This window comes from Pantherophis guttatus, chromosome 7 (assembly GCF_059756535.1).
Source record: "Pantherophis guttatus breed Tessera chromosome 7, ASM5975653v1, whole genome shotgun sequence".
NCBI lineage: Eukaryota > Metazoa > Chordata > Lepidosauria > Squamata > Colubridae > Pantherophis > Pantherophis guttatus.
Window position 1 is genome coordinate 14,853,969 of NC_142069.1, and position 25,738 is coordinate 14,879,706.

At 40.7% G+C, this 25,738-nt stretch overlaps 1 protein-coding gene across 1 annotated transcript; it reads right to left on the reverse strand.

Annotated features, from left to right (window-relative positions):
- Positions 1 to 2,757: 2,757 nt before the first annotated feature.
- On the reverse strand, positions 2,758 to 25,707 carry BPGM (bisphosphoglycerate mutase). Its single transcript, XM_034403455.2, has 4 exons — positions 25,582 to 25,707; positions 25,130 to 25,177; positions 13,058 to 13,704; positions 2,758 to 3,496 (listed from the first exon to the last, which is right to left on the reverse strand). Exons 3-4 carry the CDS (start codon positions 13,656 to 13,658, stop codon positions 3,315 to 3,317), a joined length of 783 nt encoding a protein of 260 aa, XP_034259346.1. The 5' UTR covers positions 13,659 to 13,704; positions 25,130 to 25,177; positions 25,582 to 25,707; the 3' UTR covers positions 2,758 to 3,314.
- Between the last annotated feature and the right edge of the window lie 31 nt (positions 25,708 to 25,738).

Consider the following 25,738-nt stretch of genomic DNA (forward strand, 5'->3'; position numbering starts at 1 on the left):
CTATTTGTGTATTTCAGCCCTTAATTCGGAACAGAGAAAGTTATTGGAACACTTTTTTGTACCCAACCGAACTCCAGCATCTCACTGTAGCGTTGGCAGCTTAAAATCTTCTTCCATCACCATACTTGTTCAACTAGATAGCTCAACAGACAGAGCTCTGTAATTTAACACCAGCTGTCTGCAATTAAAGTAAGATCGAATCTCGCCAGGCTCAAGGTTGACTCAGCCTTCCATCCTTTCTAAGGTAGGTAAATTGAGGACCCAGTTTGTGGGGGCAATAAGCTGACTTTGTATAAATATACAAAAGTATGAAGGCTATTGCTTAACACATTGTAAGCCGCCCTGAGTCTCCGGAGAAGGGTGGCATATAAATCAAATTTTAAAAAAAATCTACCATTTTCCCCAAAATAAGACATCCCCTGAAAAGAAGCCCAATCGGGCTTTTGCGCACATGGCAATAAGGCCAAGCGCTTATTTCAGGGTTCAAAAAAATATAAGACAGGGTCTTATTTTTGGAGGAACACGGTATCTTAATGCTGCTGAACAGGAAAATAGCAAGAGATCCCAACTGATTTGATGAAGGATGCAGATTTTTGAAATAATGCAGTTGACTGGATCAGTTGCTGGCTCCATAAAGAGGACATTAGCGTCACAGGGCAACACATGCTGGCGAGTTGTATGCCATATTCTAGTTATGCCAAACAAGATATTTGCTATAATAGGCCATTTACATATGGCACTGTTGGGCACATTCTCCAATGGCAAAAAGTAGACAATGAAGGATGACGCTGTAACTCATTTTATTAGAGAGCACTGCTATTCATATATAGATCATACACCCAGATAAGGATATCCCTGCTAAGTGTAACTTGAGTCAGTTTGTTGAGGGTAAAAACTTCCCTCTGCGTAGTAGGCAACAGACAGGACAGCAAAGAGATACGTTGCTGGTTAAACACACAGATACTCACAGACTCTGAACGGTGAAAAAAAAAAATTTTAGTGAAAAAACAAACTTGGTTTCTCAAAACAATAACACGTCTTCGAATAATCACTCTCCAACACAAAACATAGTTTGCTTACAGTTCTCTTCAGTCATACGCAGTCCCTCTTCAGGAGATCAATCATCAAATAGCAGGAGCAGGAGCTCCTGGGGTTCCTGTCTACTTTTAGGGCTGCCTGATAATAGTACAGCCAATCATTCTTCTTATATCATTTAAAGTCGCAAACGTAGTTTTTCTATATATTACCTACCCAACCGTAGGATATAAATATCCAACATTTTCATGGTCACTCTTTATCCAAAGATTTGAAAGGTTTACACTGAATTGGCTTATTTCTGTTATATATGTAATTTGTTTTTGTAATTCCACCCCATGATTTAAGACCGCGGTCTCCAATGCCTGGCCCACTATCGGGCCTTGAGCCGTTCGGAACCGGGCGGTGGAAATGGCGGGTGAGCCCACTGCTTGCACAAATGGAACTGTAAGCGGTCTCTGCCCTCCCATGCCTGCCCTTCAGGCAGAATCATCCACCCCACCCCCACCCCCCCAATTTGCCAAACAGCCAAAAATGATTCAGTTCTCCTTAATTATTCAGCTGTAAGGGTGGATTCAGACAACACATTAAGTTGAACATGTTACATTACGGCTTAGTGTGATGTGTGAAGTCTGCCAGTCACTCTCCTCCTGCTGCCTTTTTTATTTGTTCTTCTCTGAATTTTGGTTTTTATTGATTCTATACTTCATTACTTTTACAAATAAAGTAATAAAGTCATGAAGGCAAATATGCAACACACGTTCCTCCTCCTATTTTCCTCACAACAATCCTGTGAGGCGGGTTAGGTTGAGAGTGACTGAGACCCATATTACCCAGTTGGCTTTCATGACTAAGGCAGGACTTATGATCTCTGGCTTTGTAACCTTAATCTTTAGAAGTGAGATCCGCATGTTTCGTTCAGTTAAATATTTATCTTGCTTATTGCACGATTGTTGTGAAATCAGTGCTCTGGTTTGTAAAATAAATTCAAGCATTCATAGCCAGCAATACATTGAGAATTCACCTTTCTGAAAAAATAATATTAAGACCCTTCAATACATACCATGCACTCAAAAGTCGGATTGCTTCAGCCTTTCCCCTCTCTTGGCTATAGAGACAACATCTCATTGCATTTTATTTAGAGCAGAACTTAAGGAAGGAATAGAAGGAGATATGGCTGGACCATCTTAGCACGCTTGAAATAAATTTGTTACAATCCCAGTAATGCTTGTATTATATATATAAACTTGACCTAGCCCAATGCACAAACACTCTCTAAACCAGTGGTCACCAACTGGTGGTCCGTGGACCACTGGTGGTCCGCAAGAAAATTTTGGTGGTTTGCATTTTTTATATTGCACTAAACACTATTTATCGTTTTAAAAAACCATATTAGTGGTCCGCGGGATTTACAGTTATGAATTTAGTGGTCCCTGAGGTCCAAAAGGTTGGTGACCCCCTGCTCTAAACCATAATCCTGGGGATGCTGCAAGTCATTAAGTGTGCGGATCAGTCATAAGTCATACAGTCACTAAACAAATGGTTGTATGTCAAGGACTACCTGTACATATTTTTTAAAAAAAAAATTAAAGAGAATCTGAGAGGAGAACGTCAACATTTCTCAAGCTTTCTAGACCATTATTTCTACCTGGCCTTTTCTTTTACATGGTCCTCTCCAAGATATGGGAAAAAAAATAGTTATTAAGATTCAGGCAAAGCGGATAAAAATAAGGGCTTTATTCAGAATTAGTTGAACGTCAGTTATACAATAAAAGTGGGCCCCGACAAATACGTCAACCAATGCAAGAGGCTGTCCAATGATAAAAAACATAAAAGTCCACGTTAAGACTGTGAGTGAACATCTTTGGGAAGGTTTACTGTTTGTGATCTTCAGTCCTTCATGATCCTCCTATGGGCCAATATTAAATCAGATCTGACATTCCCTGTTTTATCTCCAATTTATCACAATGGTACCTGGTCACCGATTTGCAGAAATCTGGTTCTTAACACAGGGTTTCTCTCATATGAAAAGTTGAGGAAAATACACATTGACGCATTTTATCCTTCTAATTAAAGCCTAATCAACTCACCTGCCATTGTGACTCTCATACCAGGATCTGAAACCCAATCCCCCGAGATAAACTGCTAAAATCTAACAGCCCTTGTCTAACCCTTGGTGAGAACCGAAAGCTAAGCAAGTAGGCATAAAACAATTCACAAAGTGCCATATTTTGCTGCACATCATTAGAGCTATGAGCAAAGCGTTTGTAAAGTGGTCTTTATTTCTCAGCCATAGGTTTGGCCTTCCCTTGATCTTCCACTTTCTTGATGGCAGCTTGTATGGCTTCTTGGTCACCCAGAAATTGGTGGTGGCCGAGCGGTTGCAGATTTTCATCAAGTTCAAGGAGGACGGGCACGCCGGTGGGAAGAGTCACGTTAACTATAGCCTCATCAGAGATGCCTGCAGGGAAGAAGGAACAAATTTACTATCACCATCTTACGTCGGTTGTAGGTAAACTTTTAGCACTATCATGAAATGTAATGCCAAGAAGGTCTTGGATTTGCTAAAAAAAAAAAAAGCACTTTTCATTTTCAAATGTTTTAAATTAAACCACATGGATATCTATGGAGATTCTCAGTCATCCAGGACACGATTGTCCCAAAGGTACTTTTTCCAAAGGCAACTGAACTTTGTTTTTCCATGAAGATGTTTTATTTCTCATCCAAGAAGCTTCTTCAGTTCTGACAAGTTCTGAAGCTTCTTTGCATGAGAAGTGAAACCTCTTCAAGGAAAAACAAAATCCAGCTGCCTTTGGAAAAAGCACCTTGGGGTAAACCACAGGGAGTGTTCAGAAATTTTCTTTTAAAAAGAACAAGAATAATCCTGATTGAGTTAACGGCAAACACTTGTAAACAAATGAGACTGGATCAAACATCAAGCTTAATTCAAAATCAGGGTTTACAAATCACAAATTTTGGAAGCTAGGCAGTGGAAGAGGGTAGAGGTGGGAGAAGTATCTAGGCTGAACAGCCAAGAAGTAGATGCAGACAAAGATAAAGATCCGAGAGAGGAATATGGGAAGCAAGTCAAAAAAAGCATAGCAATTAAAGTATTGAAGCGGACAAAAGACGATGGATAGATGATTTCTCCTTTTTGTTGTTGTTCTGATTTGCTTTACTTTTTCTCTCACTTTCTTTTCTTTTTTTTAGGTAGGTGACATGACTAGAAGTTAGATAGGACAGAAATAAAATGTTTTTTAATAAAGGGTGACATGATTAAAAGTTAGAATAAGAGATATTTCTAAGAAGTCCACAAAGCAAGGAACAATCTTGCCTTGGTATTCGCCAACTATTCACCAATACACAGAAATATGCGTGTATATATGTATATGAGGTGGCTCAGTGGCTAAGATGCTGAGCTTGTCAATCGAAAGGTCAGCAGTTCAGCAGTTCGAATCCCTAGTGCCACATAACAGGGTAAGCTCCTGTTACTTGTCCCAGCTTTTGCCAACCTAGCAGTTCGAAAGCATGTAAAAAATGCAAGTAGAAAAATAGGGACCACCTTTGGTGGGAAGGTAACAGCGTTCCGTGCACCTTTGGCATTTAGTCATGCCGGCCACATGAGCACGGAGACGTCTTCAGACAGCGCTGGCTCTTCGGCTTTGAGACAGAGATGAGCACTGCCCTCTAGAGTCAGGAACGACTACCATATATGTGCGAGGATTTACCTATACACAGATATCTCCATAAACACACCAAAGCAACCAACTTTTGTAAGATTTTGTTATTCTGCTAAATTAAACCATCTGCTTCTCCTTCAAGTCCATCTGGGGTCAGGCTGAAAGGCCCACGTGTTCCCCAGGGAAGTTCTCTTGCTTACACTGCTGTGGGGCAACGTTCTGGTTCTGTTCCGGGTCTGCTCTACGGTCTGGCATGGGTGCAGAAGATGTGGCTTCCTTGAGCTGGACAGACATATTCCTGGACTGCTTTTATTTTATTTTAAAAGAAAATAAATTGTGCTTTTTGTTGTTGAGTTTTCTGAATTATGGATGCGCCACACCCTCCATGGCCCTTCTCCAATCCTAGACAATGCATCTGGTCTGGCATCCCTGTGGTTCTTCTTGTCCTTAATGCTTGCCTCTTTTTCTTTAAAAAAGGTGGTTTCTGTGCCCAAACATTTCAGGACAGAATCAATGAAGCAGTATGACTTTCAACAATGGTGCTACTATAAGAGTCAGAACTTTGTGAAAAGAGGAAGAAGAAGAAGAAGGGGGGTGGGGAGGGAACTGTGTTGATCCTCCTTTACCAACAAAAACTACATACACGTTACAACTACAAGTTACAAACTTTGCCCCAAATGGTATCAGTTGTTTAGGAGACCCAGAACAGCTGAGAAACATCCGTCTTCATTCCACATGCTAAACAGGACAAACAGAAGGAAAACCAGCTGGCAGCTGAGTAGATGGGGAATTTCTCAGACACGCATGTCTGGAAAATGAGTTTGCATTAGGAAAGGAGAGTGTGGAAGCCCGGTAAAATTCATTAATTTGGTTCCAAGATAAGTTCAATTTAAGAGCAAAGTCCAGTGAAACAGGAGGAATGATTGCATGAAGGTCGAGCAAAGTAGGAACTGAATACCGATATTCCTCGACTTACTTACCACAGTTGATTGTTACAACAGCAGTGAAAAAAAGTGACTTATGGCCATTTTTCACACTTATGACCATTGCAGCATCCTCATGGTCACATGATCGGCTGCTTGGCAACCAACTCATATTTATGACGGTTGTAATGTCCTGGGGGGGGGGTGTCACGTGATCCCCTTTTGCGCCCCTCTGACAACCAAAATCGATGGGGAAGCCAGATTCATTTAACAACCGTGTTACTAATTTAACACCTGCAGTGATTCACTTAACAACTGTGGCAAGAAAGGTCATAAAACGGGGCAAATCTCACTTAACAAATGTGTCACTTAGCAACAGAAATTTTGGGCTCAATTGTGGTCGAGGACTATCTGTAATAACAAAATAGGTCAGCCTTTTTTGACCCAAGACCACAATTTACTGAAGCAACCAACTTATCCTATAAAATTGACAATGTTTTTGATGGAGTTATTTTTTTTAAGAGACTTAACTGGTCTCACTAAGCATCCAAAAACTGCAGAAAAAAATAACTAAATGAATCAAAGATGCAGCTAAAATTGCTTGTTGCTCTATGTAAGCAACAACCTTAATTAAGGGCTCCCTGATCTCAACAGTTTGGAAAGAGCCAATGACAATCAACTTCCGAACTACTGCAAAGAAAACAATATGGAAGCAACTCTAAAGTCATCAGGAGCCGAGATCAATTTGAGCATCTTTTTATCTTTTATTGATTTCATGATCTTAGTTTAGCCAACTCGCATCATGTCACACACCAAATCCTGCATGTGCCAAATGTATGTTTTACGTTATCACTTCCATGACAAGAAACACATTTCCTTTCTGTTTATAAAAGTGACTTTACTAGCTAGCAAAAAATATAATAATTAATACTCAATACAGCAGTTTTCTAGAAACCAGGATTCTTGCTACTTGCTACTGCTAGGAATTCTGGGAAATGTAGTCTGCACATTTTGAGGGCACTCAGAATGGGAAAGACGGTTCATTATAGATCAATAGACAAGAAGTGGTAATATAGGAAATTACATAACAATAAGTGGCCACTCGTCAATCAGGAAAAGTAGGAGCGCCACTGTTGTGCAAAGCAAACTAAAAGGGCATTACAAATTACTCCTGTTGCAATAAGATACAGGTACAGCTCCTTAATGAATCATATTTATATCTTCACTTAGAACAGGGGTCAGCAACCTGCGGCTCTGGAGCCGCATGTGGCTCTTTCACCCCTCTGCTGCGGCTCCGTCACTCAAAATATGCGTCACAACAGCCAATGGGTGACACCCACTGGCACGCGATTTATTGAGCTTTTCAACCCCTGGTAGGCCAACCATGGATAAATCCAAGAAAAGAAAAGTTTCAGAAGAAAACAGAATGTTTAATTCAGCTACATATGCTAGTTTTGTGGCCGCTCAAGAAATAGTCAGGCACGGGAAGGGTTTTGTGGCTCCCGGTGTTTTCTTTTCTGTGGGAAATGGGTCCAAATGGCTCTTTGAGTGTTCAAGGTTGCAGACCCCTAACTTAGAAGAGGGAGCTACAGCTATATCCTTACCTTTTTAAAATAACACTCCAAAACACAAATACAATCTTAAAAAAAAAATCATAGGAGCCTTACATAGGAAATGTTCTCCAATTTGATATGCATCCAGATGTGCCCCTAATTACAGCCACATCAAGCCCATCCAGCGTATTCAACAGATATTTATTGTGTTACAGGCCAACGTTTCTGGGAAATGTTCATTTACACAACTGTTTCTTTCGGATTTGTTTAAGAAATAGTGGGAGATTCAAAAGATGAAAGGGATTGGAAGATGGGTGATCTAGAGTTGTTTTTATTTCCATGAGTGATCACCAGGGATGGAAATCTCTGCTGGGCTAGTTCAGGGGTCAGCAACCTATGGCTCTGGAGCCGCATGTGGCTCTTTCGTCCCTCTGCTGCGGCTCCCTGTTGCTGGTCGGCTCCACAATTGATAGAGCTTACGGTTAAGACAGGTAGACGAAAAAGGATGCCGCGCTAGGAGGAGACTCTATGGTGGGGAGAACTGACTTCCAGTCAGCTCCAGAATTGAACGGGGGCTTCCGGTTAGGACCTTTGTGGCTCTTTTGAGTGTTTAACGTTGCTGATCCCTGGGCTAGTTCAATATATTAGTGAACTGTTGGTGCAAAACATAAATGTCAACTAAAGTTAGTGTCCAATTACTTCAAATACTTGTAACATTAACTAGTTGACCTTTCTACATCCATCTACATTACAAAAAAGATGTTGAGACTTTGGAAAAAGTGCAGAGAAGAGCAACTAAGATGATTAAAGACCTGGAGACTAAAACATATGAAGAACATAGACATAGCTACAGTATATTTCCTGTATCAAAAGCTGTAAGGCACATTTGGAAGATGCTGGAAGAGACAATGTTCATTTACATGAAAAACTGCATTCCGGAACTATCCCTGTTTCAAAATAGTTGGTAAACCTTACTGGCACAGGGAAATCATGGGCAAATAGTACTATTAATAATGTAGATCAGCAAAGAGGGGTATTTATTTTAAAGCAATAAAAGAAAATCCTTTTTTCCCCCCTAGAATGCCCCCGTTTTCCGTGGGAATTTATCTGCTTCCAGCAGAATTTGGCTGGCAGCATTACCAGATGGACTTTTATTCCCCTTTTCAAACCACTGTCACCCAAGGCAGAAGACATTAATTAAAAGGGAAGAACAGGGTCAGCTTTTGGGAGAAAGCACACAATGCAACTGCGATGACAGGAAAAGGGAGTGAAAAGGGAAATCCAGGCCAGAACAAAAAGGCAAGTTACCAGGCAGCACTTATGTTCTATTCGAGTCCATCTGCTCTACCTAGTAGACTACCTGGTAGTCTTGACCAAATACAGGTAGTCCTCGACTTACGACCACAATCAAGGCCAAAATTTATGTTGCTAAGTGAGACATTTGTTAGATGAGTTCTGCCCCATTTTAGGACCTTTCTTGCCACAGTTAAGTGAATCATTGTAGTTGTTAAGTTAGTAATACGGCTGTTGACTGAATCTGGCCTCCCCATGGATTTTGCATGTCGGAAGTTCACAAAAGGGGATCACATGATCCCGGGACATTGCAACCGTCATAAATATAAATCAGTTGCCAAGCATCTGAATTTTGATCATGTGATCATGGGGATGCTGCAGTGGTCGTTAAGTGAAAAAAAATGGCCATGTCACTTTTTTCAGTGCTGTCACTAAACGTTTATGAACTGTTGTAAATTGAGGACTACCTATATAGTAGTAATTGCTAGGAAACAGCCAGATCAGCGGTGAAATCGTCTGAAGTTTGCTACCGGTTCTGTGAGTCTGCTACTGAGCGCGCACTTTGCACGAGTACGCACCTGAGGCACACCCACGCAGTGCTAAAAAAAGGAACATTTTTAAGCCTTCCGAGTCTGCAAAGGTAAGTAAAACAGCGAGGGGGGGAATCCGCTGTGCCATACGATTTAGATTAGCTAGAAAGCAGGAAATCCGACGATTCTAGCTAATATAAATCGCACGTCACAGCTGATTATCACCCAGCTGATCATCAGCAATACCAGTTCGGACGAACCGATAGCATTTTTTACTACTGGTTCACCCAAACCGGTCCGAACCGGTAGCATTTCACCCCCTGAGCCAGATCTAGATTCTCAGAAATTCTCCAACTCAATATTTTAAGGGATTTCTTCTGAGTTTATTCGTATTTCCCTTTTAGTTCCTTAAACCCACACTTCGTTTGAAGGAACAGAACAAGAACTGGCACATAGACAATATGCAAGCAACCTGTTTCTAAGCAACCTGCTTCTGTTCTTTCGCTTCTATCTAAGCAACCCATCAGCCACAAGAACACCATAATCCAGGATTGAGACACTTTATGGAGGGAGGGATTATGGAGGACTTTGAGAGTAGAAGACATGACCTAAATGTGGTAAGAGCCCCATGTTATAATTCTTAATCAATCTTCACCTTTACAGCATTCCAAAGACTTGCATATGTTTTGCAGCATTAAGACATGCTTATATAATTAGAATTTGACAGGTTGATCCAATATTGGGAAACAGCACGTTTAAGTAAGCTTCACTGAAGAAAATCATCTTAAAATTAACATTACAACACAGAAGATATCGTTTTACTTCTCAGGAGGGAAAAACCTCATCTGAAATAAAAAATGCTACTCGCTCAAAGGGAACAATGATGAACGAAAGCTGGCTCCAGGGATCACCCAAATCAAATAAAAGCATGCAAGATTTGGAGACAAAACTAGCATTTATTTACTAGTAAATGAACGCTAGAGTCTGTCTTACTCAATTTCCAAGACTTTGTACAGAAATCGCTTACAGCAGGAGTCTCCAATCCCCGAGCTGTTGGCCCATATCAGTCTGTGGCCCATCAGGAACCAGTTCACGCAAATGAATGAAGCTTTACCTCCACAGGATCTAGGTTAATACCATTTCCAGTCTGTGGAAATATTATTTTCCATGGGACCAGGGATGCTATTCAGCAGGTTCTGACAGGTTCTGGAAAACCGGTAGCGGAAATTTTGAGTAGTTCGGAGAACTGGCAAATACCACCTCTGGCTGGCCCCAGAATGGGATGGGAATGGAGATTTTGCAATATCCTTCCCCCAGGAGTGGGACGGGAATGGAGATTTTGCAGTATCCTTCCCCCAGGAGTGGGATGGGAATGGAGATTTATAGTATCCTTCCCCTGGAGTGGGGAGGGAATGGAGATTTTGCAGTATTCTTCTCCTGCCACACCCACCAAGCCACGCCCACAGAACCATAGTAAAAAAATTGAATTCCACCACTGCATGTAACCCATGCCTGGTGCCCCAAAGGTGGGAACTGCTGCCTTGCAGGTAGTCCTCAGTGCTTAGCAACCATTCAAAATTACAATGGAATATTAAAAAAGTACTTATAACACAGAATAAGTCGCCCATCTGAACACTCATGTGATTGAATTTTTGGTGCATTTATAGCTGTTTGCAGCAACCTATGGTCACATGACCTCCCTTTACATTTCCTACCCCTCCCCCGAATCTGGCATTTACTTCCAGTTTCCAGCAAAAACGCCCATTGTGAACAATAACTGTGGCAGTTATTAAGAATGCCATTTAATAACGGTGGCATTCGCTTAATAACTGCTGCAAAAAATGTAGAATCAGGTCAATGAGGCAGTAACTTGCTTAACAACCAGCATTGACTTACGACCATAATTTTTGACTCAATTATGGTCATAAGCCGAGGACTAATTGCACCTTCTTGGTGATCAACCTAATTAATGAGACTCCTTGTGACTCCTTCTTTGTGAGTTTTATTGTTAGTGAAGGGCAAGAGAGTAAATTTAAGGAAGCAGTGAAATGATGGTAATAAACACTCCTGAATGTGTTTCCACACCACACACACACACACACAAACACAAACGTCCAAAGCAGCCAACAGGTGCTGTGGGACTCCCATCCAGAAGCTTTGGATCTGAATGTTACACACCTCTAAAGTCAGGCTTTAAGTAGGCAACAAAAATGAAATCCCTTATATTTTACAGCCGTGATTCTTAATCTGAGGTTAATTTGGGCATCCTGGTGGTAATGGAGCTATTTGTAAATTGCTTGTTTGTGAATTAAGGATCCATTTTGGGACTTCCACTGCAGAGATGTTTCTGTAAGACTCAAAGGTTTATTTTTCTTCTTTTGTGGGGTAATGGCATTATTCAAGACCGTGAAAAGGAGTAATTGGGTCAAACCGTTTAAAGAGCCACTGCTTAAGGAATTGGTCCAGGGGCTACTAAGATGAAAAGCAGTAAAAGTGGAAGCTAAATTGGTGATAAAAAGCTATACAAAAGTTTTGACAGGTTTCACCCATCAGATCTTTTGTATCTTTCTGGGCGGGCCATAAGTATCTACTGTGTTTCCCCGAAAATACAACCTCCCCCGAAAGTAAGTCCTAGCTTGATTTTTTTACGTGTGTCCAATATAAGCCCTACCTCCCCCAAAAAATAAGCCCTAATTAAGACCTGCCCACTCCAAGGTGCACAGGTAAAAATTAAGATAGGGTGGGGATAGGAGGGTGGAGCCACCCTACTACTTACCTTTGGACAGTTGCAGCCAGGCCTCGCACACCCTGACACCTGCCTTTCCGGCTCATTTCTTCTGCAGCCAGCAAGGCCGGCAAGACTTTCCTGAAGGCCTCTGCAGCCGATAACAGAGCTCCGGAGCTCTATCATCTGCTGCAGAGGCCTTCAGGAAAGCCTTACCGGCTGCAGAAAAAGTTCCTGAAGGCCTCTGACAGCGAAAAGGAGGCCAGTGCCAATACACGCAAGTGAGGTAAGTCAATGGATGACATACACACACACACACCGAAAATAAGACCTGGTGCCTTTTTTGGAGGCAAAAAAATATAACACAGGGCCTTATTTTCGGGAGAACATGGGTATTACCAATGCTACCCATGGCATCGTTCTTTGCTATCCCCACTTCAAATGGCATACAACAGGAATAGACAAGCTGGCCTCTATTTTTCCCTACAATTTCACCAACTTTGGCCAACAGATTGATCAGGCAGGTTTCTTACAGTTGGCGCTTGATTATTATAAACTATTCCTTACAGAAAATAAATCATGTCTAAGATTAGAGTAGCCTGGTGGAGAGAGAAAAACAAGGATTATATTTAGCTGAAGGAGGTTATGAGCAGAGTTTAGATTCAGGTGTGTTGTTTGGTTTTGGATTGGCATATGAATGCTAATCCAAATGCCATTAACAGTTTGTAAACCACGGATCAGCTCTTAACTTATGCATAAACCAGGCCATCAATTGCCACCAAAGCAAAAAGTACAAACTATATTGCTAGGTATTTATATAAATATAAATATTTATATTTATATCTGAAGGTGCAACTGTGCCATAAACAGCACTCTTGAAAGTGCCAAAGGTAAATTGAAAGTTATTCCCAATTCTCACCATTAAAAATTCCCAAAAAATTTGGAGGAGAAACCATCATACTTAAGCAAATATAACAACAACAGCATGCGTATATACTTTTAGCAAGGTTTTTTGGCATTAGAGAATGCCATAAATGATAAAATGACACCACGTTCCAGTAAGGCTTCCGAATTGCTATATTGAAGAGGCCTCACTAAAGCCTGAGTCACAAAGTCTGCAAATAATGTGAAAATCTACTCCAATATGAATCTCGATAAGCTCAGAAAACTCTAACTAAAAAGTATATACAAGCAACCTTGGCTACAAATATCCCAAGAAAATTCTAAAGTATACATTTTTAAACCAATTATTTTTAACGGTTCTGGGGAAAAGAAACACCTCAGCGGTAGCAACACTACACTCAAAATGTAATGGTACCTTCCAGATGCTTCAGAAGAGCCCTTGTGCTATTTCCATGGGCAGAAATTAACACAGTCTTGCCTCTCTTGACTTCTGGTGCTATCCTTTCATTCCAGTACGGAAGGAGTCTATCCAATACTTCTTTTAAACTCTCAGACTTAGGAAGCTTCTCTTTTGGTACATCACAGTACTTATACCTGCGATCATTATATATTTCGTGATAGTAAGGGTGGACCTCACTGATGGGAGGTGGGCTGACGTCGTAGCTCCTTCTCCACCTTTTCACTTGCTCCTCACCATGGTTCAAAGCCATCTCTGTCCTGTTGAGGCCAATCAGCGCCCCGTAATGTCGTTCGTTCAGCCTCCAGGAAGATTCAGTGGGGACCCACTCCTGCCCCATCTCCTCAAGTACAAGCCACGCAGTCTGAATAGAGCGGCTAAGAATGGAAGTAAACACAAGGTCGAACTCGAAACCCAGCATTTTGAGGTGCCTCCCACAGGTCTGAGCTTCCTTCACCCCATCGGCGCTCAGTTTCTGGTCAACCCAGCTACAGAATCGATTTTCCTTGTTCCAAGCCCCTTCGCCATGTCTCAGCAAGATGAGTCTGTACTTGGCCATCTTGATTGGAGCTCTCTTGAATTTGTAGAATCTACAGAGAAGGCATCTATGTGGAAATAAAAGAAATCAATCAATCAAATGCTTTGGATCACTAGCAATCAACAACAAACTCTTATCTAGAATGTCTTGAGGACATCATGAGTAGTCCAAGGTAAATTGTTACTTGCGACTGATCTTCCCCTGATACAAAGGTTCTTCTAGGAGAGGATCACTTGTGCTCTGGAGCTCATTTATAGTCCCACCAAAGTAACAGCAAGACCTAACAAGGTTAGCCAATGTCACGTGTGAACTGGATGGGAACATGCCCACCATCTAGAATCTTGGGCCAGTTCCGACATATGGTAGATGTGCAGCAACTACTCACTGGCAAGTTGAGTAAGAATTCTTGGACAAAAATCACTAGGCACAACATATTGCCCTAAAAGGGTACATTTTAATACCTTGTTCCAAGATTTTGCTCCTAGAAAGAAACTCAGGGCTGAGCCTGAATGAAATGACAGCAGATTTTACTCTTTACACTTGTGGGTTAGAGGACAATTTTGCTTCCAGCTCTAAACATTCAACCTATGGTCCATTTTTAGCATTCTTTATGGACAAGCCATCTCAATAATAGTGGATTGCATCTGACTCCTTTCAGAAAAACAACTACAGTCTGCCTGGGATCAAACCATAATTTTCATGGTGATCCATAGAAATCTGAAGAGAAATTTTTCAATTTCTTTTTTGCAGCTTCATAGGGAAAGGCAAGGAAAGGGATAAGGGACTGACACAGTCTTATTTTGGTAAACTATGGTTCTCTATTACAATGAAACAAAGGAAAAGGGCTAATTGAATAGGATCTTCTCCACAAGAGCACCAAGACTTTGGAGATTCTTCTCAGGAAAAATCCAGTGTCTGTTTTTTCTAACAGCTTATTTTTCCCTAGGAGATAATGGGGTCCTCTTCTGTTTAGAGCAAGGGTGGGGAACTACGGTCTTTTATGACTTGTGGACTTCAACTCCCAGAATTCCTGAGTCAGCCATGCTGGTTCAGGAATTCTGGGAGTTGAAGTCCACAAGTCATAAAAGGAGCCATAGTTTCTGGTTTAGAGAATAAGTTTCTCTTTTCAGTGATGTTTAATTATGCTCAAACCACACTCTGCCTCTTCTGACAGTTTTAGGTATCTTAATGGATTAATTGGTTTTTGATGGATATTTTGTTCATTCACACCTTAACATTGAACAGATGGTGTGCACTGGACTTATCCTTCCCTACATATACAAAGATCATGCTTGCAATTCACTAATCGATACTCATTGCTCTCAGTATGTGGCAATAGCATGGTGAAGGAGGAGTGGAAGTAGCAGAGATAAGAACAAGTACCTCCAGACCAGGGGTGAAATGCTTCCAGTTTGGACCGGATTGCCCGATCCGGTAGCGATGGCAGTGGGTGGTTCAGAGAACCGGTAGCAAAAATCCCTGCGCACCCCCCTCCTCATGCCCAGCTGAGCCACGCGATCATCAGAGGCTGTTTTTTTTACTTTTAAAAGCATTTTTTCTACAACCCCTTCGGCCGAAAAAATGTTTTTAAAAGTAAAAAAAAAAGCCTCTGATGATCGCGCGGCTCATCTGGGATCGTCAGAGGCTTCTAAAAACATTTTTTCTTCAGCCGAAGAGGTTGTAGGAAAAAAAAGCGCCTTTAAAAGCCTCTGGCGATCCCAGCTGACTTGCCTGATCGTCAGAGGCTTCTAAAAGCATTTTTTTCTGCAACCTCTTAAGGTTGTAGAAAAAAATGCTTTTAAAAGTAAAAAAAAAAAAAAGTTGGCCACACCCACCGTCACATTACCCCTCCACCAAGCCACGCCCACAGAACCGGTAGTAACAAATTTTAGATTTCACCCCTGCTCCAGACTTAGTTATTTGCTTTGTAGCATCTGACGATTCCAATAAAGTTCTTGAATGGCTGCATTGGCAGACAAAAGCAACCAAAATTCTGGAGAAATTACATTTACAGGAACAAGAGAACTCAGCTGGTTCTACTTAACCATTCCTGCTGACAAAGTTCATTAAAAAAAAAAACCTGAAAGCTTAGAAGAGAGGTGCCCAACCTTGGCAAAATCAAGATCTATGGACTTCAACTCCCAGAATTTCCCAACCAGCCATGAATTCTGGGAGTTGAAGTCCACAAAATTGCCAAAGTTGGACACTCCTGGCTTAGAATGTCGTTCTAATTGATTTTCAAGATTGGGTGCTCCCAAATAAGCTAGGATGGTTCAACTAAGAATTATCGGACAGATAAGAGCCAAATCAATTCAGGACCCATCAACATTCATTTTGTTGGTCATTTGGGGTTTGTTGGTCATTCATACTAGATGGAGGACCCAACTGAAAACAATGGCAGAGGGTACCACAGATCACTTACAATTAGCTAGGATATTCCAGAATTTATTAGGTTCAGAGCTTACAGTAGTAGCAATTTGCTCTTTTGATAAAGTAAGGCCAGTCACTCAGTCATTTAAAATTATGATATATATTCAATAACTTTAATTTTGAAGAGAGTTGTAAAGTCCCTGTTTATTCACATTGTACTCTATTTTCAATTCTTTTCTTTGGATTACTTTTTTTTTCTTAAAATATCTAATAAAAGCCTATTTGGCATATAAGTTTAATAAATAAATGAAAAATATTTTTAAAGATGACACATGGTAGAACATGGCAAACTAAACTCAGTAATTTCTATCGCATGTACTACTTTCCAATTTCTTCCAACGTATTGATGAAAATCAAACCAGTTGATCTTTTAATACCTGTTTATTAACCGCACCCTGTAATTTTATCTTGATGATCCATCAATTAAGAAGAGTACATTAAAGGCACTCTGAGCAAACTCACTCAACTCTTCCACAAGAAAATGCTGTTGATCCCGATTTAAATAATGCAAATAATTTTTACACTTTTCTCACAAAGCTTCGGAAAATAGTCATCTTGCACTATTTTGGGCTTTCTGTTTCAATCTTCTTGACATTTTAAATTATTTGATTATTGGATGCTATTTTTTTGTACTCATTCTACATTGAGAATTCTAAGTACTACTTAAAGTAACATTGTACAACTTAACAACCATTCATTTAGCAAACATTCAAAGTTACAACAGCACTGAAGAAAAATGCTTGCAACCTGTCTTTGTACTTAAGACTGTTACAGCATCTCCACAATTCACATGATCGAAACTCGGCTGGGTGACTATTTATTTACTTATTTATATCTTGCCCTTATTATTGTTACAAATAACTCAAGGCAGTAAACATATTCAAAACACCTTCCTCCTCCTATTTTCCCCACAACAGCCTATGAGGTAAGTTGGGCTGAGAGTGAGTGGCTGACCCAAGGTCAACTCAGCTGGTTTTCATGGCTAAGGCGGGATTTGAACTCACAATCTCTTGCTTTCTAGCCTGGTGCTTTACTATTAGACCAAACTGGCTCTCTTTCATTATCAGCCGAGGTGATAATGAAGAGCCCAGGTGGCGCAGTGGTTAGAGTGCAGTACTGCAGGCTACTTCAGCTGACTGCTAGCTGCAGTTCAGCAGTTCAACTCTCACCATCTCAAGGTTGACTCAGCCTTCCATCCTTCCGAGGTGGGTAAAATCAGGACCCAGATTGTTGGGGGCAATATGCTGACTCTGTAAACCGCTTAGAGAGGGCGGTAAAAGCACTATGAAACGGGATATAAGTCTTACCGTATTTTTCAGAGTATAAGACGCACATTTTTCCCTCCTAAAAGGGGGTGAAAATTTAGGTGTGTTTTATACACCGAATGTAGCCCCGCCCACCGACTGGCCTCCACCTGGCCCCCACCTCTGCCTCCCAGCAGTTACCTCCTTGCAAGCAAACAGCAAGAAAAAACAGCTCCTTTCAGCTTCAGCACAGCCTAAATAGCACAAGTTGATTGGATCGGCCTCCCGACTCTCAGCTAATTTGCTCTCAGCTGTTTTGCGCAGGGCTCTGCTGCTTGCTGCAAAGAGGTAAATTGCTGGACCATATTTTTTTTTTCCTTGTGCTAATTCAACACGCTGAAAACGAAAATGAAAGTAAAGCAGGCTGTTTGCTGTAATGAGGCAAAATTGCTCAGAGGCAGAGGCAGAGGCAGAGGGAGATTTCTTTTTCTTCTTTTCCTCACCAAAAAAGGTAGATGCATCTTATACTCCGGTGCGTCTTATACTCCGAAAAATATGGTAAGTGCTATTGCTAAGTGCTATCAGTGCCAGTGCCTCTTGCCAACTCAAGGTAAATCCAATGGACAGGACAAAAACTCAGGATATGTGGCTAAAAAGTCATTCATCAATGCATCCCCTCTCTCTGTTTTTGCAGAAACATACTAAGAGAGGAGCAAGTTCCAAATACAACTAGTCCTTGACTTATGAACGTAATGGTATCTCCGTTATAGTCGCAAGTCATGCCAGTTGTAAATTGGGTCACCCAGATGACAGATCCAATTTTCTTACAGTAGTTGTTAAGCAAATCCGCTGTTCGCTATGGGACATTTTTGCCAAAAACTGGAAATAAACACTAGGGTTGTCTTTTTTGCAAAAATGTCATCAATCACAGCCACATGACTGCAGGCAATGTTGCTGCAAACAATCATAAATGCAGACTGGATGTTGAGCATCCAAAATGGTGTCACATGACCACAGAGGAGTGCGAGGCCATGGAACCAAATTGTAAGTATCTTTTGGGGAATCCATTGTAACTGCAAACAGTTGCTAAGCTACAGGTCGTAAATTCAGCATTACCTGCATTTCACTTCCTAAAACCGGAGAGGCAAATTTGCCATGTCAGACATTAAAACAGCTAGGAAATAGTTGACACAATGTTTTAACTGATGATGTTCCCTAATTGGGTAATGAAATGTTTGCAAATAACCAAGCTGAGAGCACCCAGAGCCCCAACAAGTTAATCCTGAACTACAAATACCGTGTTTCAGGGGTGAAATGCTCCCGGTTTGGACCAGATCGCCCGATCCGGTAGCGATGGAGGTGGGTGGTTTGGAGAACCGGTAGCAAAAATCTTCCCCTCCCCACATGCCCAGCTGAGTTGCACAATCATCAGAGGCTTTTTTTTAATTTTTAAAAGCATTTTTTCTACAACCTCTTTGGCCGAAAAAATGCTTTTAAGAGTTAAAAAAAAAAGCCTCTGATGATCGTGTGGCTCAGCTGGGATCGTCAAAGGCTTTTAAAAGAAAAAAGTCTCTGCTGATCAGGCAACTCAGCTGGGGTCGTCAGAGCCTTTTGAATGCATTTTTTCACAACCTCTTTGCCGAAGAGGTTGTAGAAAAAATGGTTTTAAAAGAAAAAAAAATTGGCCACGCCCACTCAGTCACATTACCCCACCACCAGCAAGCCACGCCCACCGAACTGGTAGTAACAAATTTTAGATTTCACCACTGCCATGTTTCCCCGAAAATAAGACCCTGTCTTATATTTTTTTGAACCCTGAAATAAGCGCTTGGCCTTATTTCCATACACTCAAAAGCCCGATTGGGCTTATAATCAGGGGATGTCTTATTTTGGGGGAAACAGGGTATTTCTTCCAGTGGTAAAGATTTTAACCCACCTCCAGAACTGCAACTATAAGTCACATAAGGCGATTCAGCTCCGAGATACATCTGTTAGGAAGCAACTGCATTTATGTGAAGCCTTTTCAGGAAAACTGGGGATCAGCTTTAAAACTGTGATTTAATTATTTTTTACTATTTAACTCTCAATAAATTTGTTTTGATCATCTTATTCATATGTGTATGTATGTGTGTAAAAGAGCCGTGGTGGCGCAGTGGTTAGAGTGCAGTACTGCGGGCTACTTCTGCTGATCACTGGCTGCCAGCAGTTTGGCAGTTCGAATCTCACCAGGCTCAAGGTTAACTCAGCCTTCCACCCTTCTGAGGTCAGTAAAAATGAGGACCCAGATTGTTAGGGGCAATAGGCTTACTCTGTAAACTGCTTAGAGAGGGCTGTAAAGCACTGTGAAGTGGTATATGTCCAAATGCTATTGCTAATATATAGAGAGAGAGGGCGGGGAGGGAGAGGGAGAGAGAGAGAAACATACATTATGTAACTGAATAACAAACTTCAATGCCAAGTAACAGCTTGGGACTTAAATAATTATTGTACAATTACTTTAATATAAGCTGTAGTAGTTTTTTTCTTAATATAGTCTATCTTGCATGAAAAAGTCAAATATATTTTATAACAGTGACATCCTACACTGCAATTAACACTGACAAAATCTTTATATTCAATACTCTTGTTATCCAATTAATAGAACCTTAATAACCTTAATTATACTGTAGAAATATAATTGTATTGAAACAATATAATGTATTTTAAGGTACATTACAACATAAAGGGAAAAATAAAAATAAAACTGCACGATAAACAAACAATCCTTTGGACATAAAGGTTCCAAAATAATCCATTGAGGTTAGGGAGACCTAACACCATTTTCAGAATAAAGCAAAGCCATGGCAATCTGGCAAGGAAAAATCCAGGCGCTTGGAAGATTACATAATTATGTAAGGAGGAGTGTTCCTGTCAATCAGCCTCAAAATGTGTGCTTTGAAACTCAATCCCTTGTTAAAGCCAAAAATCACACCACAGACAGAGATCTTCCACTAGTGCCAAAGGTCTAACTGGTTACAAATGGATTTCTGTTGCGAACTGATTATCTAAGGCAGTGATGGCTAACCTTTTTGCCATGGTGTGGCAAAGTGGGGGGGGGGTGTCGCACACGCACGTGCTCACACCCATAATTCTATGCGCCTTGCCCCTGCGCGCATGACATCCCCCCATGTTCCCCACGCTCCCGGCACATGATGGCACAGTAGGCCCATTTTTTGCTCTCCCCAACCTCCAGGAGAGGTTGGTTGCTCTAGGAGTCTGGGGAGGGTGAAAACAGCCTCCCCCACCGGAGACCCTCCGGAGGCCAAAAATAGCCTGTTTGCCAACTTCCGGTGGGACCGGAACACCCATTTTTTTGCTGTCCCCAGCCTCCAGAGCCTTTCTAGAAGTCTGGGGAGGATGAAAACAGCCTTCCCCACCCCCCACCCCCGGAGGTGGGACTGGAAGGTGGCAAATGGGCCGTTTTTGGCCTCCAGAGGTCCTCCGGGGGGGGGAGGCTGTTAATCACTAGACTTAAACCTGTGATTGTCACTAGCTACCATAATTGTGCTATAATGTCTGGACCAAGATGTTTAAATAATGCTGGAATAGTAAAGAACACCAGAAGCAAAATTTGCTGAAAACAATGACTAGAAAAATTACGTACAGGTAGTCTTCAACTTACGACCACAATTGAGCCCAAAATTTCTGTTGCTAAGTGAGACATTTGTTAAGTGAGTTTTGCCCTGTTTTACCACCTTTTTTGTCATAGTTAGGTGAATCACTGCAGTTGTTAACTTAGTAACACTGTTGTTAAATGAATCTGGCTTCCCCATTGTCTTTGCTTGTCAGAAGGCTGCAAAGATGATCACATGACCCCAGGACACAACCGTCATAAATATGAGTCAATTGTCAAACGGCCAAATTTTGATCATGTGACCATGGGGATATTGCAACAGTCATAAGTGTGAAAAATAAGCATGTTACTTTTTTCAATGCCGTTATAATTTCAAATGGTCACTAAACGAATTGTTGTAAGTCAAGGACTACCTGTAGTTGAGGGATGAAGAGTAAAATCCATTATTAAAACAGATCCGAAATTTAAAGGAAATCATAAGTGAATACAGAGGGAAATCTAAAACAAATGAAAAATGGATGGAAGGAAATGTCAGACCAATGGATTAGCACAATTGCTCAGTAATTATCACAGCTATGTAGTGCTTTGCATTTAAAGCCCAAATGATGTTTTGAAAAGTATAGGGATATAAATTTAACCCGTAACTACAAATCTTTCACACTATCTCACGATTGTGCAGACCATAGCTACAAAACAATCATAGGAAAAATAGGGTTTTGCAAACGTACAGTATGCATGTAGCATCATCAGACAAAAAATAATTCAAGATTCAGCATTTATAAAAACCTCAGTCAAAAAATACTGCGTGTTCTGAATGTTCGTTTGTGTGTATATAAACCCAAAGCATTTGTGAATATGTGATCGCCTTGTGAATTTAAAGAGTGGGAGCATTTTTTCTGTCTGAAATGTTTCATAAAGAATAAACATCACTTTAGTTTTAGCTGTAATAAATACTTTCAGTATTCTTCCAATGATGGTTCTACAAACAGATTGTGCACTGGAAAAATATAAACTGATTAGAATAACTTTGCCTCAAATAGCTGATAGAGACTTAGTGTAGGCCAGAAAAATCTGGTGACAGTGACTTGATATCTCCTATCAATACAGGCCTAGATTGTCATGCTATCAATGATACCCACTGGAAAGGTATTTCACACTGAAAAATCTCCTAAGAGTTAGCCGACTTTCCTTTGATCAAATATATACTACCTTTCTTTTCAATGTTATTTTTAGTACAATGCTATTGACAGCTTTGCTTTATTTCACAAAAGCTCTTGCTTTGAGCTGGATAAAAACTCCAACCTCTACGTGATACAATTGTGAAAAACAAACTAAGTTATATATCATATGATTTGACCCAATCAGCCATTTTGAGTTTGCCAACCATGATTGGTTGACATGCAATAAATCACAATTAAGGAAACACCCAGTGTAGTAAAATGGTGCCTAGTGCAACATCAAACTCCATGGTTTAAATAGGATTTGCCTCTCTCTCACCATCCTAATCCCTGAACTCTAAAATGCTATGCCAACCAGGGCTTTTCAAAATGTTTTAAACTACAATTCCCATTTGCCACAGTCAGAATTGCCGTTAGGGACACAGTAATGAAATTTGAAAAGCCTGTGTTGCAGCTTCCAAACTCTCACACTTTTAATTGGGTTTTTTTTAAAAAAAAGTCATTTCCAACCATTTGACCAGGATGGTATAAAGTCTGCTTTGAGTAGGGACTTGGACTAGAAGACCTTCAAGGTCCCTTCCACCCCTATTAATCTATGTTCCTTTTGTGATGAAGGCACAAATAGCTGCTATTCCTCATTGGCATCCTTCAGTCTCAAGAGACTATGGTATCGTGCTCTGGAAAGAGGTCCTAAAACAGCGTCTAGTGTGACTAAAAAGGCCAATTCGAGAGTGGCAATCCCTTCCACACTGAGGGCAGATACATTCTGTCCCCAGCCCCCAGATTTCGCTGGTTCCGGGACTGCCTCTTTGCCTCAGCCTGCCGAACAAGTGTCTCTTCGAATTGGAGAAGGCCATGCTGCGTCTTTAGTCTCCAAGCTGAACGATCGGAGGTCAAGGTTTCCCAGTTGTTAATGTCCATTCCCAAGGCCTTTAGGTCCCTCTTGCAGATATCCTTATATCACAGCTGTGGTCTCCCTCTGAGGCGCTTTCCCTGCACTAGTTCTCCATACAGGAGATCTTTCGGAATCCGACCATCAGCCATTCTCACGACATGCCCCAGCCAGCGTAGACATCGCTGTTTCAATAGTGTATACATGCTAGAAATTCCAGCACATTCCAAGACTACGCTATTTGGAACTTTGTCCTGCCAAGTGATGCCAAGAATTCGTCGGAGACAGCACATATGAAAGGATGCTATTCCTACTGAAATAGTTATTTATGCAAGGTACAGGAAGGACAACTAAAAGTTTTTACCCATACTGACATTGCTAACAAAGAAATTTTAACTTTCCTGTGGAGAACATGGTTAGGTTTTCCCCAACTACATGCATATTTGGGGTGAGAGACTAAGAGACATTCCTGACTTATCTTATTTTTGAGGTATATATTTTCATCTTCGTCCTAACCAGACACTTAAAGCCAGATACGATTTAAAACTTGTCGAAGCTATATTACTGAAAAATACAGAGTATTTGTACTGTATACAACTTGTCCTTGACTTACAACCACAATTGGGGATAGAATTTCTCTTAATAAGCAATGACGTTAGGTGTGTTGCGCCTGATTTTATAACTCTTTTTCTCATGGTTTTTAAGCAAATCACTGTGATTGTTAAGTCAATCGTGCCATTATTAAGCAAATCCGGCTTCCTCCCATAGACTTTGCTTGTTGGAAGCCAGTTGGGACAGTCACAAAGAGTGATCACATGACCCTAGGACACTGCAACTAATGTAAATATATGCTGATTATGTGACCATGGGGCTGCTATGATGGTCGTAAGTGGGAGTACTGGTTGTAGTAACTTCGAACAGTCACTAAACAAATGGTTTTAAGTTGACTATACCTGTATGGCACAGACAAAATGGATTCAAAAACCAATACCATTTCAACATTCTTCTTTGCAGATATGCATTAATGCTGTGCTTTGAATTTTGCATAAATATATTTATTTCTAGAACATCCCATTGAATTCAGTAACAATATTCATGCATTATGCTACTGTAATTACTAGTATACTTACCCATGGGCTAAGCAAGCAACTCTTGATTTATACAGACCACTAAACCACAAACTACATGGACTGACTTTGCACAATATTAAATCAGAATTAAATATATAATATCATGGGTTCAAGATAGAGGACAGGATAGCCTGGAGGAACGTTGTCCATGAGGTCGCGATGGGTCGGACACGACTTCACAACTAACAACAACAAAATCATGGGTTCAAAGGCATTCCCAACCTGGCATTCTCCAAATACATTGCATTTTTAGCATCCTCCAGAATTAGAGAATGCATCAGTGGAGAGCAAATTGGGAAAAGATGGCACATAAACCAGGACTTTTGATATATTCTAACCAGTATGCATTCCTTCATTTTAACATAAAACTCCTACATCTGAGAAGCAAACAAATGTAGGACATATTCATATGCTACAGAAAATACTTTTAATTGGTATGTTACATGGCTGTTTGATCAGCACAATCAAGACTAGCAAACACTTTAATACAATTATTCATTGCACACTGAACAGGTGCAAACACCTGGCCAATTCAAAAGCTAAACTATTGCTGGTATCCTCAAAATTTATATTGACTGTTGCCCTATGACTATCATTAAGTGTTGTACCTTATGATTCTTGACGAATATATCTTTTCTTTTATGTACTCCGAGAGTGTATACACCAAGACAAATTCCTTGTGTGTCCAATCACACTTGGCCAATAAAGAATTCAATTCAATTCAATAATATTTCTATTATTTCTATTTCTATTCTATTCTAAATAGGGTGGGATTGTGGCTAGTCATAGATGGGGGCCACCAGAAAAAAAGGGAATTTGCCTTGAGCCTACATAGTGCTCAACAATATATAAAACAAAATTAATATCAAGCTTGAGATGAAGGCAAAAAAATGACCGATTTAAAAAGCAGAAGCAAGGGATAATTGGTAGCTTTAAGGTTACTGAAATAACACAGGTATCCTTACGTCCAAGAATTCTCAAATCATGACAGTAGTAATATCTTACCGCTCTGATTTGCTTTTTTAAAGGCTTCTCCCAATTCCAATGCACAGCCTGGAAGGGGAAAAAAAAGAAACCCTGCGTTTGACACTTTTTAAAATAGCAGAACCAAAATTAGACTGACATACACACCAAATTCTCTCCAGGGCAGCCAGGTTCAGCCTTCCTCTTCCCTAACTCTAGGGACACCCAAGGTTAGCTGAGTAAGGGGATTCCTCTCCTACTATTTTGCATGCAATTCTCCGAGATCTAATTCCAGGACACACACACACACACACACCCAAAAACAACAACAACAGCAAAAGAAACAGAACCCATTGGACCGAAAATAAAGATGCACTTCAAAGGGAAGCTATCGGTGCAATTCTCTCTCTCTCTCTCCCAGTTGCGGTTTAATTAAAACAGGCGTGCAAAAAAGAAACCTTTTTTAAGGAGGAGGAGGAAAAAGAATTATTCACCTTTACACCGCACAGCTTGGTCTGCAAAATCCAGAAATACAGCCCCGCCAAACTGCAAAGGCTGCGGCTAATAGTTCCTAGCAGCTTCAAGCAGAGTGCTAAAGAAGGGGAAGAGTTAGTCTCGCCTCCCGGATTCGCCCTCTGATTGAAGCAGCGA